The 23,634-nt window shown below is 42.7% G+C and overlaps 3 protein-coding genes across 10 annotated transcripts in view; 2 read left to right on the plus strand and 1 right to left on the minus strand.

Moving 5' to 3' along the window:
* igf2bp3 (insulin-like growth factor 2 mRNA binding protein 3) overlaps window positions 1-4,277 on the plus strand; it is an 18,367-nt gene extending 14,090 nt beyond the window's left edge. For both annotated transcript variants that reach the window (XM_054763786.1, XM_054763787.1), the window contains one exon: window positions 702-4,277. In XM_054763786.1, the coding sequence (XP_054619761.1) occupies window positions 702-803 (102 nt within the window). In that variant the 3' untranslated portion in view covers window positions 804-4,277. The remainder of the gene's footprint in view (window positions 1-701) is intronic.
* Window positions 4,109-12,417, minus strand: gpnmb (glycoprotein (transmembrane) nmb). The gene is made up of 12 exons (XM_054763785.1): window positions 12,247-12,417; window positions 10,593-10,748; window positions 10,387-10,527; window positions 10,091-10,264; window positions 8,469-8,630; window positions 8,071-8,394; window positions 7,620-7,676; window positions 7,382-7,552; window positions 5,043-5,148; window positions 4,757-4,977; window positions 4,602-4,692; window positions 4,109-4,523 (listed from the first exon to the last, which is right to left on the minus strand). The coding sequence occupies exons 1-12, from the start codon at window positions 12,314-12,316 to the stop codon at window positions 4,370-4,372; spliced, it is 1,827 nt and encodes a 608-aa protein (XP_054619760.1). The 5' UTR covers window positions 12,317-12,417; the 3' UTR covers window positions 4,109-4,369.
* Window positions 12,036-23,634, plus strand: part of LOC129173160 (polypeptide N-acetylgalactosaminyltransferase 15-like) — a 22,290-nt gene continuing 10,691 nt past the window's right edge. For 3 of the 7 annotated variants that reach the window (XR_008567177.1, XR_008567178.1, XM_054763790.1), the window contains exons 1-10: window positions 16,638-17,161; window positions 17,241-17,407; window positions 18,063-18,267; window positions 18,679-18,846; window positions 19,007-19,124; window positions 19,571-19,768; window positions 19,838-19,969; window positions 20,046-20,138; window positions 20,204-20,347; window positions 20,407-20,621. Coding sequence is in view for 4 of the 7 variants with exons in the window: in XM_054763790.1 (XP_054619765.1) it covers window positions 16,779-17,161; window positions 17,241-17,407; window positions 18,063-18,267; window positions 18,679-18,846; window positions 19,007-19,124; window positions 19,571-19,768; window positions 19,838-19,969; window positions 20,046-20,138; window positions 20,204-20,347; window positions 20,407-20,577 (1,779 nt within the window). In the remaining 3 variants the exon portion in view is untranslated. Of the gene's footprint in view, window positions 12,129-14,943; window positions 15,037-16,637; window positions 17,162-17,240; window positions 17,408-18,062; window positions 18,268-18,678; window positions 18,847-19,006; window positions 19,125-19,570; window positions 19,769-19,837; window positions 19,970-20,045; window positions 20,139-20,203; window positions 20,348-20,406; window positions 23,576-23,634 lie in introns of those variants that run through there. The other 4 variants (XM_054763791.1, XM_054763792.1, XR_008567179.1 and 1 more) reach the window with 4 other exon arrangements.

Genomic DNA, 23,634 nt, shown 5'->3' on the forward strand with positions numbered 1-23,634 from the left:
TTTTTGGCACGCAGAGTTTTTTTTTTTTTAGATAACACTTATTCGCTTATAGCTTAGCATATATTGACCTATATTGTATTGGGGTTAGCATCTTCTCACTGGAAAAAGTTTGGACACCCACAGTGTAATTGGCAGTGTGGCGATGAGGCCGACCGACGGTATTGGTATCCACGAGTAGAAAATAGTGTGTTTTTGTGTTTCATAAACATGAATACATACAGTAGAATATTTTATATGGAAATAATGAATGTTGACCAAGTATGAAACGTAAGTAGATGTATTTACTGTCTTTAAGGGAAGCCAAGTCACTCTTCATTGGGGCTTGGCTACCATGCAACTCCATTTTTAAATGTCATCAGTGTTGTGGGGCTCCATAAGTGTTGTGGAGCAAGTCATAAATGAGAAAGGATCGCATGTTGATCTGATTTCAGGCTTCCAGATGAAGCTATTGTCATCTCATTGGCTTCACAAGTTTGTGTTGCGGTTGGTAGGAAAGTTGGTAAAGAACAAATATAACGGGATATTTAAAATGTGACTTCTAAGATGGTATCGCACACTACCTCAAGTGCAATAACAGCATTGAAATGCAGCGTTGTTGAAACAGTCCTTGTAGCGGATCTCATTAGATGCACTTCATCTTGTGGCAGGCCCATCCACGGTTCAGGTTTTGGCTTTTATATGCAAACTTTTTCCTTCTCCAGCTGGCCCAGAGGAAAATCCAGGAGATCCTGGCTCAGGTGAGGAGACAGCAGCAGCCCAAGCCGGCGCCTGGAGCCCAGCCTCCGCTGCCCCGCAGGAAGTAACTCCCCAGCGGGCTCCTGGAGGAAATGGTGACTGAAGCTGCCCGACTAAAACGAAGACAGTCGGGCGACGGATGCAGCAGAGTCCGGGGGAGGGGGTGGGGGATTAGATGACCAGGTGTTACGAACGCTCATCTCAGGGGTAAAAGGTTACTAGAAACCTACCAAAACATCCAGCCCCTCCTTTGTCTCGCTTGAACTTTCAAGTGTGGCTAAGACACTGCCCCCCCCTCCCTCTCCTCCCTTGTTATACCACACCTGTAAACCTCCACCCACCTCACCTCTCTGCATCACTGTGGGAATGTATCGGAGGGCTCCCATCGACGTCACCTGCCCTCACTGTACACACCCCTCGACCGCTCTCCTCCTCCTCCTCCTCCTCCCCTCACGGGTGTGTCTCTTATCTCACCCCCCCATCCCCCCCCTTAAACTCTTGCAACACTAAAGAAGAAATAAGGTTCCCCTCCTATCACCTCTTTGGTGTGGTACCTCAAACCCAACAAAGATGTTTTGGTTGACTTCAGATTTGGTTGAGACTTTTTTTTCCAGTGTTTAATTGGCTGATGAAGCTTTCTCATGAGTTTTCCGTGGAAAGGCAAAAAAAAAAAAAGGCATTGCTTTCACGGTCCTGGTGGGGCCGCCAGAGGTTTATTTGGGGGGGAGAGTTGGCTCAGATTGGTAGGGCCATGTTTAGGGGAAAGATTCTTGTTTGAGGCCAGGACCCCTGTAAAAGTGGATTATAAAGTGGGTGTCCTGTTGTTGTAATAACGAAAGTGGCATTTTATATAAATTCGGATGCATTTTATAGATAGACCTATATATATATATATATATATATATATAGATGAATATATATATATACATAAACCTATAAAAATATATATATTTAGAGGTGAGGGCAGCGGTGTGACTGACACTTTGGGAAATGGTGCTGTACTGCTGCTGCCCGGGAAAACCAATTTAATATGCATTTTACTTAACTACCTCAGGATCTAGTACCTCAAAAGAAGAGACAAGAAAATGATTATATATAAATATATAAGAAAAAAAAAATCCTTTTTTTTATTTTGCTTTTGTGGTATTTTGTATACTTTATAAAGCTGATAGTCTTTGAACATTTTTATTTTTTTAAGAAAAAAAATGTAAAATTTTGCGGTCGGCTGCCAACTGACCCATGCCTTCAACTCTGGTGCTTTATGGTGGCATTGTACATGTGTGTGAGTGACTAAAGATGACCCTGTACATAACGTCTATTTGTACATAGCAGCCCCAGAGCCGGAGTTGGCGCGCCTCAGCTGGCGGCTGACACGAGTATCCAAGAGAGAGAGAATCGCCTCAGTTTTTCCCCTGAGGGTCCAACCATCTTTTTTCTTTTGTTTTTTTTGGAAGAAAACGTACAAAACAACACGCTAACAAATGCCAACCGTACATGATTACAGCAATGCCATTTAGTTTTGTGATTGACTTTGTTCTTGGTAATGGTACTTTTTAATTTGTCAAAACCTTTCTTCATGTGGGCCAGGATGGAGCAGGCAGGGTGGGTGCTGGTGCCGCTAGTGCTGCCACCATGTTGACATCAAGGCCCAAGCCTGACCAGCCCAGCAAACTTAATGGAGTCAATGTTAACGTCGCTCACTGCATGCTGAGGGTAGAGGGGAGTCGCACTGATGGATGCATTTTTCTTTTTAAGTTGCCATAGCGTAAACTGATTTAAACATTCTCCGTGACCCACAAGTTGTTGTTTTTGTGTGACACAAACTGACTTTGGGAGAGGGGCAAGGAAAGCGGAAAGAAATCCCCCCCCCCCACACACACACCCCGCCCCGCCCCCCGGCCACAAAAAAAAAAAAACCTGACTCGAAAATTGATTTCATTTGTGTCTTCATGCCGAATGTAAATATGTTGATTGTGGTAGAAGTTGAGTGTATCCATGCTTCCACAGTAGAACGCCGTCTACCTCAGCTAAAGGGGGCGGGGCTGGGGGGGCCCTTGTGCCACTAAGCGCCCCCCTCCCTCCTTCCTTGCTCCCCACTGAGCGCCAGCGCGCACGTTTACCTCAGCCCCCCCCCCATCCAAAACACTTCTTTCAACACGGGCGCGCCATCCTAACATCACGCTTAACTGAGTGGCGTAAGTGATACTTAAAGACCCCCCTCCACCACCACCACCACCACCTCCTCCTCCCCCTGCAGTTTGTTTTGATCTACCTCTTTAGACAAGTATTTGAAGTAGAGGCATTCTATCTGTTAGAATTCAACCCCTCCTCTTTTTTCCCCTCCCCAGATATGAATGAAATTTAAAAAAAACAAAAAAAAATCACATACTTTTAGAACTAAAATGACTCAAAAGTGATCAAAAAAATAGTTTTCAATATATGTATCTTTTTGGCTTAATTGAACTCCTCCAACATCGCCATTTCTTTCTGCTTTCTTTTTTGGTGGTGTGGCTTCCATTGTATTTGAACTTTGTGCTTGGGTTTGTTTGTGGGAAAAATAAGTCAAATCCCCTGTTTTGATTTCGCATTCAGTAGAGGAAATGAGAATACAGTTTTTTTTTTGTTTTTTTTTTTTAAGGACCTGCCTTTTTTTTCCTTTCTAATTTGTAAGACTGCAAAATAGATACAAGTCCTGTATTCCCCCCCGCCCCCCCTTTTTTTTGTCTTTCACAAATGCTACTCAATTGCTGATTTTTATTTTATTTTTTTCCCTCTTGGTAGCCATCTTCTTCTGTTAGCTGTGTAACGCTGAACATTCTCTTACAGGACAGATTTCAGGGATCCGGTTGTTTCTTTTTTCGGAAAAGTGATCTAACTACAGCATGGAAATCCCGACTCCCATCTGCAAACATGCTTGTGACCCCTTCACCTTCCCCCTCACACAGTTCCACTTGTCAAATGCCTCTGAATAAAGGACAAAAAAAATATATTCTGATGGATGATGCTGTTTTACGTACAAGTGCATCATTGTTCCTGGTGAAAGTGCATGCATGTCCATTTGAAATCACTGCAGCACTAAAATCTTTACCACAAATAATTATTCACTTCAGCTGTGCAAAATGAGTAAATTGGCCTCCATTTATGTTAGTGTTAAGTATAATGTGTAAGTGACGCATCACTGATGAAGGAATGCCGCTTTAGTAGGGGGAAAGGCTTTTTAAAACAATTTGTGTTGTCAGTAACAAATTTGCTAGCTTCTGTAGTTTCAAAGTAAAGTTAAGCCTCTTTAGGGACACTTTGGTTGGATTCTGTTAAGTTTATACAGTAAAATAAGCCCCATTGTGTGTGTGTGAACAAAGAAACTGGCATCTTGAAAGAATTCTCATTTTTGGACAAGGATTTAACTGCTTTTATTAGTGTCCAAGCATTTTGTGTTAAACTACTAACTGTTGCAGCACAAAAGGATTCTACTCAAGGTAACATCCTCTCACATGAACCAGGAGATTGCACATATTGATATTATCTATTACCAACAAATCAACACAGGCATACAATTTTTATGAATATAAATCTTAAATGATTTTTTTTTTTTTGCTACGGCATGTTGGCATTAGGTGCCATGACAGAGGGGCACCTACAGGGGGCGCCTCTCAGTCAGCAGGTAATGGCGCTCCTCGCTGGAGGGGAAGAGCGCCTCCCTCAGGCGTATCACTCCGCGTCCGACCCCAGCACGACTGCGGGCGTCCTCCACCAGGGACCTACGAATGGGGCGGTACACCTTGTAGCGTCTAAGGGAGAGATAAGTTGGTACTTACAAAAAAGTCAAAAGTAATTGTCTATATGCTTTTAAATTGGGGGTTTCTTACCTGTAAAGCAGACATGCAATAAGTGCAAAAAGGGCTACCAGTACGGTGCTGGTAGAGAGGATCACCTCAGCAGTATAGGGCGTCCTGGACTCTAAGGATGAAACGTACATTTACTAACCCACTCTTAAGTTTTTTTGTATATTTCTGCAACTGACCGGGTGCCTGTTGGCCTTTATTGATGGTGACAGTGGTGGTGGTCAGAGTGAAGCTGCGAGAGTCCTCCAGTGTGATGTTGACGCAGTAGGTGCCAGGTTGTGGAAAGGTTCTCCTCAGGTTCACCTCGCACTTTGCGGATGGAGGCACCTCATCGCACATAATGCTGTGCACCCAAGTACAAGTTGGGTCCGACACGATGGTACACGCCGATGTGGGGATGCTGAAGGGGAAGGTAAGACTTTATATGAAAAGTATTTTTGGTCTTAATTTATGTGTCGTACATACCCGCCAAGGCATTTAACGAGGAAAGCGATGTCAGTCTTGGTTACTCTGGCGGCCATCACGTCAACAATACGACTGATAGATTGGCTCTTTCGTGGGTGCTTGGGCTCTGAGGAAAATATTATTTTGTTAAATGTAAAGTTCAGGTTTCACTTATTTTGGTACGTGTATATGACAAAATCCTGACTAAATCTAACAATTAAATATATATTTAATCTGTAATAGGACCATTGCATTTCTTCAACTGTTTGCTAGCATGTACATGCTAACTAGGCTAAAGCTAGGGCTGCAGGTGGAGAAAAGGTACGTGATAAATGGCATTAAATGAAAATACAATTCAGGGATGAATATTTTATTGAGTCTGGGGGAAAAAAAACCCTCCAAGATAGCTCAGTTGCCTCAAAAATACCAGAATGATGCACTTATACTACAGTTCAGTAATGGCTTAAAGTTTTAAAGACAAAGAAGAGCAGCAAAAACACAGCATTCAGGTCCCCGCAAAAAAATAAATAAATGAATAAAAAGATCTCTCAAAATAGGCAGTTTTTTCTGCAGACAACACATTTCATTCACCATAAGTTAGTAATGGTTTATAAACGCATGCTAATAGAGGTACAATGTACGGCATTCATATACCACCGTTAGAAAGCCAACAATTTTTACATATGTCTTTCACACTTTGTTTGGCGGTCCTTGAACGCACCACAGTTGTGTGTGTGTGAGTTGCAAAAGCGAATGGCACTTAGTGATGGTAAACTCGATTCCTTTTACCGACTCGAGTTTTTGAGTCACTCACTAGGGTGAACGGGGTACTCGATTCACTTGAGTCGGGTGTCACAGCGCGCATAAGGGGGAAAAAAAAGAAAAACTCACATGGAGAGTCCCATGGACATATATACATCCTAAGCAAACACCTCATTGAGGTGATTGGCCCGTTGCAGTTTAGATGTGGCAATTCTGCCCCTTTAACAAATGCAAGAAAATGGACCAAACTTTAAATTGTGACTTTCTAGAGTCATTAGTTTTTGGAGGCTGGGAATCTGCAGTATTTTGCAACAGCAAAGTCAACAAATTCTGTTGGTACAATGATGTTATAATGGCCAAACACAAAAGTTTTTTTTCAGCCTTACCCGTGAAAGGTAATCTCATGAGATCTCGTTTGGACCGTAAACCGGTTGGTACAATTCCATGCAGAACACGATTTAGGCATCTTCACCGTTCTCTCTGCGACGTCGAGGTACGATTCAGCGCGCAATGCGGCCACTTGAGACACGCGCATGTGCAAGTCCACCCACCCGACTCACTAAACGCAGGAGCCCGCGTCAGGTTCACGATTCACTTGTCGCCACCCTCATGCCGGCGTTGGCAAGTGAGTCTAGGGTCGTGAGTGCCCGGGTCCTTCGAGTGCTCGGCTTAGACAGGAACAAGAAGTGGAAAGGGGAGTTGATTTGAAGCAAGGAGCAGATCTGTTGCATTTTCCACGGGGTTAATACAATTTAGCGAATGGCATCAGGGCAAGTGAACGAGTTAACCGAGATGAATACTTGCGAGTCCCGGTTAAGTAAACAAATTCGCAAGTTTTGAACCACCCGTTCAGCACTTGACCATCTTTTAGAAGGCCTAGCTTTGAAAATCAGAAAAAAACTTGCAGCGAGGTAAACATCAGTTAATACGTGCAGTAAATCGTTACTGGAATTCCAACAGGCGAGCAGTGTGGAGAAATGCATAGCCTGCTAGCCTATAGCGCTAGCCTGACGACCAGGCTAAAGGCTGCACCGTGACTCCGATTCCATTCGTTTATTGATCATCTCACATTATCATTTGTTAATGGTGAGTACCTATACATTTTTGTACGTTGTGTACGGATTGTGTGAGGCATACGGTATTCCAGGCTTAAACCTGAACAATGACAATTGAAGCAAGATGGAGAGTTGTGGCTCTGAATCAAATCTAATAATGACAATCGTCACTTTTATTACAACAAAATGATAATATAAAAAGAACCTATAACAAATCTATTGTGTAATTCTGAATACAAACAAACTGACAAAAAACAAAAACCTGCTCTTAAGTACTGGTGAACAGTTTTTTTAAACTACCTGTATGGTTATATTAATTCCAGTCCAAAAATTGGGCATTATTGTCTGGTAAAAGACACATTTTCAGTATTGCATCTCAACAGGTATAATTAATTGTGTTTTGGAACCACTAGATGGCAGTATCATAAAACTGTTAAACTGCAAGTTGACTTGCTGCAAGGCTGGGACTCCCAAATGGTCGTCTTTTCTCCCGAGTAAGAGCCTCAGATCAGACCAGCACATGAACAAGCGCCTTCCACATACCGATGATGCTGATGTTGCCCGCAAACGTCCCGTACACGTAGCGGTAACACTCATTGCTGTCCAGCACACGCCTGCCGCGAAGCCAAACCGGGGTGGAGGGCTCGGTGGAAGGGAGGACCTCAGTGGTAGGGATGCCAGTTGTCATGGCGACAGAAGCTAAACTGGGCATCGCTGAAACAGCAAGTGTCATGAGATGAACTCTATACACAGATCCAAAGCTTCAGATGTAGAAACTCACCGTGTGTCGTCATCGTCATAGTAACAGGATGAGTGGCAGGCAGAGGTGTTGAAGACTCTGTAGGAGACGCACGCACACACAGCACGAATACAAGTATGACCCCTGCAATTTTTGTTGATCTTTTCCCCTCGCCTATCCATCTATCCTCACAGCACACTGCAGCTAGCTAGCGTAGGACATGTCTCCTTGTAAGCGTCCGTGGAAGAAATGATGAAACAATTGAAGACAGAAGCAAGATGAGGCTGAATCTCCAAGCTTCGGTAATCTCTTGTCATATTTAATTACCAATTAGACATGGAGCCAAAATGCAGTCCTGAGTATTTTAAACTACTTTCCCTTATTTATTTACTTAATGAAGATAATATTGTAAGGTATACACATTTTTCAGATATTATTTAAAGTTCTACACCCACCCAACCCCCACGTCATGGTTCCCCTGTGCTTGTATTACCAGTAGACGGCGGTGGCGTGGATGCGGTTGAGGCGGACGTGGCCGTGGCAGGCGGACACTCCACCGGAAAAGCCGCCTCCACCACCAGCTTGACGGTGACGTTGCCCACCGTGCTGTAGGCGTGCGTGGTCACGTCACGACGGGTCACCAACTGGTTGCCATCTCTGAAGTCCCAGATGTAGTCGATGGCCGCTGCAGTTTTGAGGTATCCGCTGGGGTCGTGGAGGTGCACTTGAAAGAGCACATCCTCACCGCGGAAGAACACGTTGTCAGACTGATTGACCGCAGCCCTCTGGGAGATGTCCACCGCCACCGGGATCTTATCTATTACAGTCAGACATGATTAATTCATTGGCTTTTAAAGCTGAAAGCTACGACTGGAGGAGGCCTGTCTCTACCTGTTACGTAGAAAACAGTGTTGTCAGTACTCAAGGGGCTGTACTTCCTGCGTTCACGTTTACGGTAGACTAGCACCTCCATCAACTCTGCTCCCAGTGGGATGCTGGAGGTGTTGAGGGACAGGCTGGAGGAGGAGCCGTCGCATGTCTCAAAATATTGACCTGGAGCAAGAAAATAACCAAAAGGTGTCAGTCTTTAGTGTAGGCATGATATATACTGTATCTACTGTATCTGTACAGCGGTGTGAAAAAGTGTTTGCCCCTTCCTGATTTCTTATTTTTTGCACGTTTGTCACACTTAAATGTTTCAGATCATCAAACAAATGTAAATATTAGTCAATGACAACACAACTGAGCTTAAAATGCAGTTTTTTAATGGAACTTGTTATTAAGGGAGAAAAAAATCCAAACCTAGACGGCCTGGTGTGAAAACGTGATTGCTCCCCTGTTAAATTATGACTTATCTGAGATTAATTGAGATCTATCAGTGTGGAAAAGGTCATAAAGCCATTTCTAAAGCTTTGGGACTCCAGCGAACCACAGTGACAGCCATTATCCACAAATGGTGAAAACATGGAACAGTGGTGAACCTTCTCAGGAGTGGCTAACCAACCAAAATGACCCCAAGAGCCCAGCGACGACTCATCTACGACGTCACAAAAGACCCCACAACAACATCCAAAGAACTGCAAGCCTCACTTGCCTCCATTAAGGTCAGTGTTGATGACTCCACCATAAGAAAGACACTGGGCAAAAATGGCCTACATGGCAGAGTTCCAAGAAAAAAACCCACTGCTGAACAAAAAACATTAAGCTTCATCTCAATTTTGTCAGAAAGCATCTTGATAATCCCAAGACCTTTGGGAAAATACTCTGTGGTCTGACGAGACAAAAGTTGAACTTTTTGGAAGGTGTGTGTCCCATTACATCTGGCGTAAAAGTAACACCGCATTTCAGAAAAAGAACATCATACCAGCAGTAAAATATGGTGGTGGTAGTGTGATGGTCTGGGGCTGTTTTGCTGCTTCAGGACCCGGAAGACTTGCTGTGATAAATAGAGCCATGAATTATGATGTCAACAATCCTGAAGGAGAATGTACAGCCACCTGTTTGTGACCTCAACCTGAACCAACTTGGGTTCTGCAGTAGGACAATGATCCAAAACACACCAGCAAGTCCACCTCTGAATGGCTGAAGAAAAACAAAATGAAGACTTGGGAGTGGCCTAGTCAAAGTCCTGACCTGAATCCTATTGAGATGCTGTGACGTGACCTTAAAAATGCACCTCATGCTGGAAAACCCTCCAATATGGCTGAATGACAACAATTCGGTAAAGATGAGTGGGCCAAAATTCCTCCCCAGCGCAGTAAGAGACTCATTGCAAGTTATCACAAACGCTTGATAGCAGTTGTTGCTGCTAAGGGTGGCCCAAACAGTTATTAGAATGAGTACAGTGCAGTGCACCACGGCAAACTCCGACCACAATAAAAAACATTGCTAAATGAATACTTCTTTGACAAGGCTGTACATGTTAAGATTTATGCACTTTTTGCATTTGATTGTGCATCTGCACAGCCACAGTTAATTGGAACATGTATTTTATATGTGATTTGGTGTCTCACCCATGGCATGCCACACGTAGACGTAGTTCTTGCGCCTCCAGTCGTTGCTCTGAGGGAAAGGCTTCCCATCGGGGAACACGTTGCATTTGTTCGGGTCCGTGCACTTCCCAAATCCGTAGTCATCCATCCAGGACGTCCAGTTGTACACGTAACCAGAGCGCACTTGTCCATTTGCTGCGAAGAAAAGGAAGAGCAACCTTGCAACGGGCAGCAGTTGATTGTCGATTGTGTGGACTATGATGCGTTTCGTAACAAGGCCAGGTGTGGCTTATTTTTTGAAGCCTCTAGATCCGTACCGTCGTCGCAGTGCTCATCCCATACAAGGTCCCCGCTGGCATCCTCTTTCTGGCATGGAGGATACTCCAGCTTGGCCGTGAAGGAGATGATGGAGCCGTTTAAAGCAGGGCTGTCACTGGTGAGGCGGACTGTAGGCTTGCCTGTGGAGACACATGGTAGACTCTCTGTCGGTTCAGCACTCCAACAATCACGTCTAAAAACCGACCTCGTCTGTGCATGAGCTCCTTGGCCTTTGGTTTTACGGGCGGGTAGATGTAGTCATCCCATGCATTGGTGTCAGGACCCCAGCCAGGGATCGATGGGATTGGAAAAGGAGACTTTCCTGACGTTGTGTGCTTATGGGGGAACATGTCAGCATAAGCTGGACAAAGGAACACAAGCATTTAATTATTTAATATCATCGTAATATCATCATTTATTTGCAGTAACTGTGACAAGATTTGTTGGAATGGATCCCACAGTAATGACACACAATTTTTACAATTCTTGGGGGTCCTTGAATGTTAGCTAAACTTTGAGTGTACAGTAATCCCTTGTTTATCACTGTTAATTGGTTCCAGACCCGACTGTGATACGTGAATATCAACCAAGTTAGATGTGGAATATTTTCAGCATAGAAAAGCTGTTTACAACCTTCTAAATATGGTTTTAAACATTATTAGAGCACTGTAGACATGAACTAGCACTCCTATAGTCAGTCACCTTTACACTCGTATTACCCAATATAGTAGACAGAATAACAGAAAATAAGCCGTTAAAGACATAAATAAGACTCATGCTCGTGTGTGTTGCTGTAAATGTGTTGCGGTGCTAGGGAAGTGGTGGGGGTGGGGGGGCATAAAATGATCCCTGGGGTTCAGAGTTGATTTTTAGCTTGGTGTGGGTTACCCCCTCAACAGTAGCCTGAGTTAGGGATTATTGTGTCTGAGCGATAATTCAGTCCTGCAATAAATGCCTGTTGTTCCGGCGATCAAGTCTGGTGCTTGTGTGTCTCACCAAACATTACAGTACCATTACTGACACCTAGTGACCTGTGTAGAATACTACATATCATCACAGCGTGTTTGACCGCGTCTTCTGAATGACTTATATTTTATGTTTTACTTCATTTAGCCATTTTTATGCTCGGAAATGCTTAATTTAGGTCAAAAATACACAAAACCCGTACAGTGCATATTTTTGACTAATAATGGGCTGTATTCAACAACGAGCATATTTTATTCATTATTATATCGTCGAAAAACCATGAGTGCACAAAAGTCGACGCACAAAGTGAAGAGGGATTACTATAATTAAAAAATTATTCATTTATTATTAATATTTTTTTATTCATAAATGTGCATGTTTTACATCAAATTAAACAATTTGTATTTATTATTTGTGTAATTATACCAGGAAATTTCCTCCAAAAAGCGAATGCATTAGTTTTTGGGTAAAATAATAAATCAATACGATTGATGAATGAAAACAGGATTGATGGCGCAAACGACAAATTCCGTCTTTTTTAATATCGTCAAAAATAATCCATGAAAGACAGAGATGCCTTTGGTCACTATCGTCACACTATTTCATCTGACGGCATTGTTGTGATGTTGATTCTATTTTAGTGTCGCTTGACATTGAATGCGATATGTTTCAGGTTTGAGGAGGTGTAACGCATTGAGTGACAAAGGTCTTCAGTTGAGAATCCGCTCATGAAACTCACGAGACAACGCTGAGCCGATGGAGGACACACGTCACAGTGAGCATCAAATATCATTTAAACCACTTATAACATTTTTCAATATTATAGAGTATTATTAAATACATATTCTTTAAGTGTGGTAGAATTACTCCCATAATAAAGCTGAACATCTTACTTGAGCGTCCCTCTGCTTGAGTAACCAAACAGATGCAAGCGAGAAGAAAAACACATTTAAAGGGTCCCATCTCAAAATAATTTATAAAAAAAAAAAACAAGTAGTCTCTGCTGCTTCAGTGGATGTCAGCTCGGGAAGATGTTCTCCTACGCTCTGCTTGTCCTGGTCTGATTTGTGTGTTTGTGTGCAGTAATTGAATCTGGAGCTGGTGAGCACATAGACATGTGATGCTTCTTAACAAGACACATCTCATCCCTTATTAGTGTGCACAAGGCAGGGAAGTCATGAGGAGTGAGGTGCATCCTCTTCCTCTTTTCTTCTATTCACTTGTACTGTACATCTGAAGATGGATCATCAATATACTGATAACAATTGTGTAATTGATTGAGGTGTTACATGGGCAGTTGAACTAAAAATGATTAAATGATTACTTATTTATTGAAAGTTGGTTTGTAATAGACCAACTAAACCAAAACAATTTTTTTTTACAGTCAAATTTTTTTATTCTGTTGAAATTATTTCGGGTGAAAATGGCATCATTATTTCTGAGAAACATGTCCGATCACATTTGATAATACCCCTCACTTCCTAGAGCATCATCATGCGGCCCGCTTAATACAGATGCAGTCCCATTGCATTAATGTTATTTAATTTCTCTGATTAGTTGGGGTGCAACCTTGAAGGAAAACTGCACTTTTTTTTTTTTTTCAGAATTTTGCCCATCATCCACAATCTTTATGTGAGACATGAACAGATGTGTTGTTCTCTTTTCGCTGCGTTCTAAAGATATAAAAAGACGGAGGTAAGAATGCGTGTAATGGGAAACACTTATTCCGCCTATAAAGCCTTTGGGAAAAAAAAAACCCTCCAAAAAGCACCAACCACGCACCATTTGCATATAATGCAACATGCATGTTAACCAAGCTACAGCGACATTGTTATTATTATTAACGTTGTTCCGCCAACTGAACTATGTTACTGGTGTGGTGACACCTTGCCACACCACACCAGCTAGCGATAAGCGACTTGCCGACTTGCTGCTGTGTTTTTACTTTTGAGTGAGGAAAAGGTAATGCTAGATGAAGGCGTTCGTTTCTCTCTTGCTATGTGAAATCAATGTACCCACGAAGGAAGTTCCGGTAAAGCTTAAAAGAACCAAAATGCGACAAAAAACTGTAAGTATTACATGTTATCATGTTAACCTGTTACTACATGGTCACAGCATGTATATAAAACCATAAAACTTTGTTGGCGGTTTTTGGAGGTGTTTTAATAGCAGGCTTTGTAGGTGGAATAGGTGTGTCCCATTATTAGTAATGAGCTGTTTCTTTTTATTTGTTTTTAGATCTTTAGAACGGACAGAAAAGAGAAAGACGTGTGTTCACGTCTCATATAAGGATTGTGGATGATGTGCAAAATTCCCCCCAAAAAGTGCAGTTTTCCTTTAAATTGACAATGGCCCCATGACAGTGACTTTGCCCACAGTGACCCGCTGATGTGTGTGTGTGAGCCGGTTGCGCCACAGCGGCCCAAAAGCAGAAGGAAAGTGTGCAATATATCAGCGTGAAAAGTTGTGTTGTATTTCAGCACCGTACAACATGTGATTGTCATCTGTGCGGTTACCCCCCACCCCCCATGAGGTCTTCACTCAAATTCATATTAAAAGTCAAAGAAAAATAAAATACAGGTGTGAAAAGTGTTCTATCTCAGCCTTTTGTTGCTTGACTTGATTGTTGCTTCACTCATATGATGGGTTGATTAACTGCAAATGGAGTGCACCGCTTGGCTGCAACCAGCAGAGGCACTGTTGGTTCAGTCTCAATTACAGTAGTTTGTAGAGGTGTCACAAGATCTCGTGAGATTAAAACATGACAAGATTTCTCGTTCTCGTGAGAACCTGGCCTGGATCGAGAGTAAATAAATGAATTAATCACACAATAAATGAAAATGAACTCGGTAATTTTGCCGGCCTCGATATGTTGCCATGCGCAGGCGTGTCTGTTTTGCTCCTCTCCCGCCTCCAAACAGGCAGGAAGAGGGTTCACTCTGTGCGTTGGTTTCAGCACCTTGGCCTGTTTGTTCCACCCCAAATTCCATCTTATGAATAATGTTATCGGCATGTTCTAACCCCATGGCCTCATTAAAAAGCAACACCCATTCGTTTTAAGAGTAATTTTACCTTTGGTCCATCAGGGGCGACATCACTACAAGCCATCACTTTTCTCATTGGCTTCATTATTACCAAAGTCCTGAAGTAATACAGTATATATTTTACCTATTATTTCCAAGCAGGACACACATTCTCTTTTATGGGGTGTCTTCTCTTGATGTAGAAATATGAATGAACAGCTGAAAAACGCATCACACCAGACATAAAGTTTAATAGTGCAGATGCTTGCTACCATTTCATGCAAAGCTTATGTTTCTCGAGGTGGAATGCAGACAAATTCCTTGTGTGTGTGTGTGTGTGTGTGTGTGTGTGTGTGTGTGTGTGTGCGCTCCGGTGCTGCTGTGTGTTGGCAGTGGCTACTTCACTTCAGTGTGTTTTGGCTTGCAGAGAGAACATATGGGAGTGTTCATTTTGCTTTTCTGGAAATACATGAAGAACTTTTTATCCCCTCTTGCCTTGTGAACACCCACCAAGAACACATGGAGCAGACCATTGCTGACCACTTCTCCTATCTTCCTTCCTCGCAGGCCTCTCTGTTTTTGCGGCTCACCTTTTTTCAGCACATCCTCAGAAAAAGGTCGTGGAAAAGGAACACACAGTCCAATAATTAGCCCTGGAAGGTAAATTAGTGACTCTGCCTTGTCATCTTGAGTGGACTGCAGTGTCTTTGTACATAATATATGGAAGGTAAACTCCTCCTCCCACTCACCCACTCAGCACCGTGTTATCAGAGACTCATCCACCATTCACACATGCATCAAGCCTACAAACTAGCAGACACTGTACGTGCAATAGACTTTTTAGGCTGGATGTAATACAATACAATGTCCCAATGACAAACACTTCATTCATATACATATTTTCTTTTTTAGTACCTCCAAATCTCCAAATACACTGTGGCGGAGCCAGAAATTTTTCATTGTTGTGGCCAAGATGAGACCATAACTCACATCGGGGTAGCAATATGTTGATACCTGATATGTCTAGACGGCCAGTGGGGTGGCCGGAGAGTGACCGGCCACCATTGGCCACCATGTATCGCCGCCACTGGGTATACAGTGATGGATGTACCAATACAATGGAGATATCTTCAGAAAGTCATATAACCAAACGTATATTTTTGTTAAATGTTAATTAAATGTATTACATTTATTTTTTGGGTGACACTAGGCTGTGCTATAAACCTATCTGACTGTCATAGCAGTTTCAGGGGGAATCATTATTTTCCATGTTCTTTTTCTCCATTAACATGAACTCATAAACTGCCAATATAGCTCCAAACTGGACTGGAGTGGGCCACCCCTGTTTTTCTGGTCCTGACAGATGTTCTGTAGGCGGCAAGCACCTCCACCAGCAAACTAACATACCCTCATACACAAATAAGAAGCAATGTTCAACCTTATTATTATTTTGTTTTCTTTTTTTTGGATGCTGTTTGAAATATCAATAACCTGTCATTTCCCCACTATTAAAAGTTATTCAAACATCTTGAGCAATACAAAAAAAAATAAAATTTATTCCCAACAGGATTACGGTAGTAGAAAATTGGTTAAAATCCATGCTTTAAGCATGTCAGTCAACAATAAGTAGCGGTTAGAGGTGCACATTTTGAAGCTGTTATTAGAGACGAATATTAGCAGGTTTTAGGACCTTGGGGATGACTTGGCTGAGAGGCGCTGAAGTCCGCAGTATTGGGAGTTGAAGCTAGGGTTGGGTGATACTGCAAATTTTGGTATCGATATGATACCAAGTAACTAAACTAAACTTTTACTTGAAATGTGTAAACCTTGAATGATTTATCTTTTAATTTGCTGATCATGATTTTAATCAGAATAAAAGGAAAATTTTAGCCATAATAATGTAAACCTTATTTGTGCAAAAATAAAAATGAATGAAATTATGCCCTCTATTGAATACAATTGTTTGAGCAAATAATGTCAGTAATGCTAAATAACGAAACAAAAGCAAAACTACTTTCGGCTTTCGTTCAAATCCTGTGGATTTTTGCCCCCTTAGCTCTCTTGTCTCCAAGGACAACATCCCACTATATAAATAGGACTATATAAACAGTTTAACAAAAGGAACAACACATAAAAAACACACATATTTGTGAAAATAAACAGAAGAAAACAGAAAAAACTCGATCTTATCACGCAAGTATCTTCCTTATTTGATAGCTGTGCTATCGATATTTGGATCGATCCGCCCAGCCCTCGTTGAGGGTTGTTGTCAACCTGCTTCTCCCGTCTAGTGGATACGAACGTGCTGGTTGTATGCTTGCATAGTCATTTTGTGTCATAGCTTAAGGCGAGCATGGAAGTGAGGACAATACAGGACTAACACTCTGGAGCCTCCCTCCAACATGTGGCTGTGGGGCAGCGCTAGAACTATCCGGAGGAGGATGCTGTGTTTGTGGTTGTTGCTCGTCGGATTGCTTATTTTGGCACTCTCTGATCTCTTCAACGGTGGCACTCCGCAGGAACCCGCAACTTCACGGCGGACCCTCGGTCCACCGGACGACTTGGATCTCATGGTGCAATCCCAAAACGCAGCGTTGGAGCTTGTAGCTGACTTCCCCATCAACTCTCTTCAAGAGGACCAGCTTCTGTTCGTGGGGTCCACGCAGGGCACGAAGAACCCTCCGCACAATAAGAAGTGGGGTTACAAGGTGCTCCTGCCTGCAGCGAAGAAGCAGGATCGTGAGTGGAAAGAAAAAGTCTCACTGCCTGAGGTGCGACACCCCGAGTGAGTGCGCAACTTGTACGCGTGCTGATGAGTGTGAACTTGTTCGTGTGATAGCGTGACATTGATTTGTATGTTACAGGTGTCTAGGGGAGCTGTATAGTGAATCACTGCCTTCTGCCAGTGTTGTCATCTGTTTTCATGACGAGGCTTGGGCCATTCTTTTACGCACGTTGCACAGCGTCCTCAACACAGCACCTAAAGCCTTTTTAATGGAGCTCCTTCTAGTGGACGACTTCAGTACTCAGGGTATGGCCGCTTCACTATGTCCACTGATATGCATGCATAGTGGCGGACCCACGGGCACCCCGATCAGTCTCCGGCCACCCAACTGGCCATCTAGACATTTCAGGTATCAACTTATTGACACTCCTATGTGAGTAATGGTCTCACCTTGGCCACCCCAATGAATTTCTGGCTCCGCCAATGTGCATGCATCCATGTTAATGTTCACACATCCACCTGTTCTTCCTCCATGTCTCTTCATCATCTGCTGTATCACTGATAAAATGAGTGTCCCTCCTCTAGAAGATCTTACGGTACGCATCCATCCAGGTGTCAGCTCTGCAGATCTTATTCCTCTCAAACTGCTAATGGATGCATGTGTCTGTGCACATGCATCCATTAGCAGTTTGAGAGGATGTCATGGATGTGGTGTTTTATGTGTGCAGGACCAGAGTAGTTTCCCCGCTCATGGATGTGCACAGACACATGCATCCATCCATCACCAGAACACATCTGCCCACCTTTAAACAACCATCCTTTGGCATTCATCCATCCATATCGTCTGACCACCCATCTGACCACCACTACACATCCATGAGGCCCCCATATTATTGTACATCCATCCAAACACCCTTGCACCCATTAATCTGTGCATTATGACTTTATCATCTCATTCCAGATAACCTGAAGACTATGCTGAGTGAGTATGTGTCAAATCTGGATGGGGTGCGTTTGATCCGCAGCACTAAGCGTCTGGGTGTAGGTGGGTGTCGCAGCCTGGGTGCATCCAGAGCTTCAGGGGAGGTCCTGGTGTTCATGGACTCACACTGTGAATGCCACAGTGGCTGGTTGGAACCACTCCTGGAGAGAGTGGCCCAGGACAGGTAATACTCATACACTGCGGTCTAACAGCCAAGATACACTCAATGTATTCTTCAAGGGCCAGATATGGGAGGACAGAGTTAGCTGTCCTGGCTCATTAGAGAGGGTACTTCAGTTTTGTGACTGTAGTCTCATGATTTGGCCTCAGTCACAGTGTTCAGTCTGCCTGCAGTGTGGCTCCAATTAGACGGCTAATCAGTGTTCTGGAGCTTGTCACATGATTGTCCTTGTTTCTATTTTGCTCTCTGCCTCTTGTGGCTAATTTTTACTTTCTTCTCTGAAGATTACAGCACATGGTGAAAATATTTCAAACACATGCCGTCCAGAACTGACTAACAAAGAACAGCATGTTTCTAAACGTGGACAGGACACACACGCACACACGTCATGGATGTGGTGTTTTATGTGTGCAGGACCAGAGTAGTTTCCCCGCTCATGGATGCGATCCACTGGCAGACTTTTCAGTACAACGCCACCCAGTGGCCAGTGTGGGGAGTTTTCAACTGGAACCTGGACTTCTATTGGGAATCCAAACCAGAAGTGCTGGACAAGGACCCAGACTTGGCGGTTGAACCTGTACTGTGAGTTTAAGAGCCTCAGATGGCTGAAACTTGAAACTTTATTTGGGTTTTTTTGTGACATGACTACACCCCGAAATGTAGCTCCCATTGCAGAGAAATGACATTTTAACACCGTAGCGGAATGTTTGACTTCATCCTGTTTTGAATGTGACTGCAATAGGAGTCCAGCATTAGGAGGAGGGGTTCTGGCCATGGATAGACATTTCTTCCACAAAGTGGGAGCTTATGATCCCGGGATTCTGCTGTGGGGAGGGGAGCAAATTGAGCTGTCGATCAGGGTAAAGGAAGTATTTATTCATCCTATGTTTGATTATATCATTTTGTTGTACCATTATAAAATAAATAACACAGGTGGTGAACAAATTATCAGTAATAGTTAACACATGGGGGAAGGCTAGGGTTTAAAAAGCCCTGCTTTTTCCTACTCCTTTTAGGACTTTTGCAAGTGTATGTATTTATGTGATGTACTTCATTGTAACTTTTTAAGCATGTTTGAAATGAACTAAACCATTACCATTACCAATAATTTTGCAGATGACGAAATATGACTATGTTTTAATACTTGTGTGTTCTGGTTGTGTTTTGCCAAGTTGTTGGGAATGTTCTGGCTTTTCCACAAAGGCCCAATCATGACTGTTTGATCTCACATTGTGGAAAATTGTGTTGCTGCAGAACATTTTTTTTTTTTTTACCACAAATGTTTTGATTGCTGATCCGGTTCTAGGTATGGTCATGTGGGGGCTCCATGGAGGTGGTTCCGTGCTCCCGCGTGGCCCTCGTAGACCACCAGCACCACCTGCCCTACCGTTTCCGAGACCAGGAGCAGATTGAGAGGAACAAGATCCGCATAGCCGACACCTGGATGGATGCATACCGTAAGATCTTTTACAGGAGGGACACTTTGGCTCATTTTATCAGGCAGGTATGTGTGGCATGTGATGATGACGTAAGCCAGAAAAAGATCCAAACTACAAAAATGTGTCACGTGCAGTCTGAGAGCTCGAATATTACTGAGCGCCTGCTGCTGAAGAGGACTTTGGGCTGTCGGGACTTCCACTGGTACCTGACAACAGTTTATCCCCAACTTTACATTCCTCAGGACAGACCAGGACTGTCAGGCGAGGTAGCACGCACACACAAACGCACACACACACGTGTCCACGATGATGGAATAAGAGTGTTTCTTTGCCTGTTGGAAGCTGTACAACATCGCATCTGGCGGCTGTGTGGACTACCGCCCTGGGCATGGTGGAGCCATAATCATAGCGCCATGCAGCGGGACAGGCAGCCAGGTAACCATGACAACAGTCTGCGCTCATCGGTTACATTTGGTAAACATAACCTGTTGTCATTGCAGCACTGTGATCTAAACTCCGATGGAGAAGTGCGATGGGGTCCTGAGGGGGTTTTGTGTATGGTTGCCGCTGAAGAGCTGGTGGTCCTCTCTGAGTGTGCGAGCCACCCACCAATCAGCAACAAGCACCAGTGGAAGTTCATGAAGGTAAAAAAGCAGAACTCTCCGTCATATCTCTTGGAAACATGACATCATCCCTTTTTTAGCTGAGCGGCCAGCTGGTGCACCAACAGTCTCAGTTGTGTCTGGAAGCTGTGAAACAGAGCATCCCACTGAGCGAAGTCGGCTCCCACTCAAGTGCGGGCGATCTCTTCCTGCGGCCCTGCACACCTCATTCCACACAACAGTGGCACTTTGAGCAACTGGTGTCTCCCTAATGAGCCGAAAATGGACTTTAGGAGTTGCAACATGTGAATGCCAGGTATTATTAGGTATAAATAGTGACTCACAGTATGTTAAAATGTTGGAGATAAATATTCACAATATGGACAAAACGTGTAGGGCACACCTGCTAATACCACCTGAATCTTAATTGTTTATTTTACCTAGGTCCTTGATGGCACGATTGACCCTCACAGCGACCTCTGACACACTCCAACATTTAGTAGAAAGTCTTCCCATAAGAATGGAAGCTTTTATTTATTATTAAGAAATGCCATATTTTCCTACCTTCACAGTATTTTTGTCCATAAAGTGTGCATTTGTATTATAAGTAGGGCTGTCACAAATAGTGCGTTAACGGTGGTAACTGATTAATTTCATTAATTAGGTTAAACTGTTTAGTGTCATTAACGTATGCGCATCACGTCGAGCCACATCTCGCTGTTATGCCGACAGACGGCGGCACAGTGTAGCGTCCCCGCAGTCGCAGAGTTGGCCTCTCTCACATCAACGGCAGTGCAATTCCAACACCATATATGTATCTCCAACTCACAAACACGTCTCTAGTCAGCTCGTCCTGAGAACGAGACTTCCTCATTGTCACTCGGTGACAGCGAGGCGCATTGACAGACACTCCGAAAATCGCAACGTCTTTATTATGTGTATGTGCGGTCTAAATAAACAGAAATAGAAAGAAAAACAACAAGTGGATTTTTAAAATCACTCTCTTCATAACTGTTAATGCCGAAGTACAATATGCTGCATTTAAGTATGCTCGGAAATCCCAGAAACTACACTCAAAACGTGAATGCAACTTAAGTTGTATGGTGTCTTTCACCGCAACCCTACATGGCTCATTATAACGAGGTTAAAAAGTGTGATTCAAATGTTGTGCTACTATTAAAGAGACTAGCGTTAGCTGTAAGTCGATTTTCAGACATCTTTTAGCTTGATTTCAATTTCCATTTCATTTGAAGCTGTTAATACATACAAATTGTCCAGTCATTTATCTTTCTGTTTATAAAATACAGCAAAAATTGCCGTATTTCACACACAACGGTGATTAATTATGATGAATTAATTTGAAACCCGTGACTAATTTGATTACAAATTTTAATCATTTGACAGCCCTAATTATAATACATTTTGGATAACACTTTGCCATATCACTGCGGTTTTCCTGTTTTAAGGATTATTGTTTGTACTCTCATATTTTAATATACTCAGACTACAGTATATTAGCTGAAGAACATGATTTTTTTTTCAAACTGCTAACTTAAAGTGCCATCGTACAGTACATGTGTGTTTCCCACCATATTGTAAGTACACACGTTTCATTACACTCGGAAATTATTATATTATTATGTATTGTATATTATAATATTACCAGTATTATTTATTCATTCATCATTATTATGAAATATCTTTAAAATATGAATCAATACATTGAAACAGTTTGTATCTGTGGACCTGGTTTGCACTTTAAACCGTCATACAGCACCAATGAACCACGCATTGACGCTCTTACTTTGAAAACACAAGTTACATTTCCTTCCATCAGCAGCAGAGGGAGCAGTTTGCCTTCATATTCTCCCTCCTTGCACACTTTGCTGATGCTTAAGCTGTGGTATACTGTGTGAGTGTGAGAGCGATTGCAGCCTGTCATGCCATTAGCGTCCGACAAACAAGTGTCACGTGCTGGGTCACTTGATACAATTAGATACGTTTCGAACAAAAGTCACAATTCAAGAGAAGAAATGGGAGACCGCGTGGGGGAAACGGGGGAAGACCCTGACACACTACAAGGACCTCTCCTTGCCTGAAGTCATTGGGAGCTAATAGCCGCTTTGACTGTGTCACATTAAAAAGCTCTTGGTGCACTTAGCCCAGTCAAGTGCGTGGCACCTTTTCAATGAAAGGCTGTCTGCAGCTCCAAGGCAAAGAGGTCAGAGACTCATAACGTGATGGTGATTAATACTGCGCAATGGCTTCTCCAAGTTACATAAGTGCTGTGTATGGGCTACGGCCATGATGTAAAAAATGCTTTATCGCTGCTCGGGGTCCTCCAGAGGTCACGGCGGAATAGTAGATTGTGGCATGACAGATTTGATTTGTTTTTAATGGGTTCGGACAACATCAGGTACACCTGCACATTCTAATTACATGCAGTACAGTACAGTACCAAGATATTAATGCTTATTTTTGATTAGCACTATCAAAGATGTATTAAATTAGCAATATTTACTGAATAAGCAATACCTGTCCGTCAATACTGAGCATTATTGGATCTCTTTAGAAACTGGCCTCCTGTGTTACTTTGTGTCTTGTCAGTATATAACTTTTATAAACCTCCACCTCAAGCTTTAACTTCAATTGAATGGAACACTTTTCAAGTTAACAGAAATGTCTAATTGTCTACTTAAAAAGTTCAAGTGTTTAAAAGGTTAAACATAAAATGCTCCATCTACAGTATGTAAGAACTGTCAGGATGTTGAGACTGACTCAACAGCGTCTGTGGTGGTATACTGGATGTGTTAGCCACAACATTGACAAGCATTTTTTGATGTCATTGATTTAAATCTTATAATTATTTATCCCCGAATTTAATAAAAGTCACAAACGTATTTTTCACTAGTAACAAATAAGCAAGTGGTGAGAAAGACATGCGCGAGTGACTTCATCATTTCTTGTATTGATCATTAAGGCTGATCATAAAAATTCAAACCAAGGTTTGAACTTTTTTTGAGAGTGTTTAAACAAGAGAAAAATGTGAGAAAATGTTATTGCCTGTCTGAGAAAAGTGTATAAAGTGTATGGTGAGGGTTTTTTACGGCCTTAAAAAAATTAAGTTGGCTACTTCACGGATTTCACTTATTGCGCACTATTTTGAGAACATACCCCTGCGATAAACGAGGGAACGCTGTACTATATTCTATATCAGGTTACTATATAAGGTTACCTATACTATATGATACCTGTACTACACTGCACTAGAATAAACAATACTAGACTTGGACTGCACTACACTTTACAATGCTGTCCTGTGCTCCACA

The sequence above is a fragment of the Dunckerocampus dactyliophorus genome, chromosome 20 (genome assembly GCF_027744805.1).
Source record: "Dunckerocampus dactyliophorus isolate RoL2022-P2 chromosome 20, RoL_Ddac_1.1, whole genome shotgun sequence".
Classification (NCBI taxonomy): domain Eukaryota; kingdom Metazoa; phylum Chordata; class Actinopteri; order Syngnathiformes; family Syngnathidae; genus Dunckerocampus; species Dunckerocampus dactyliophorus.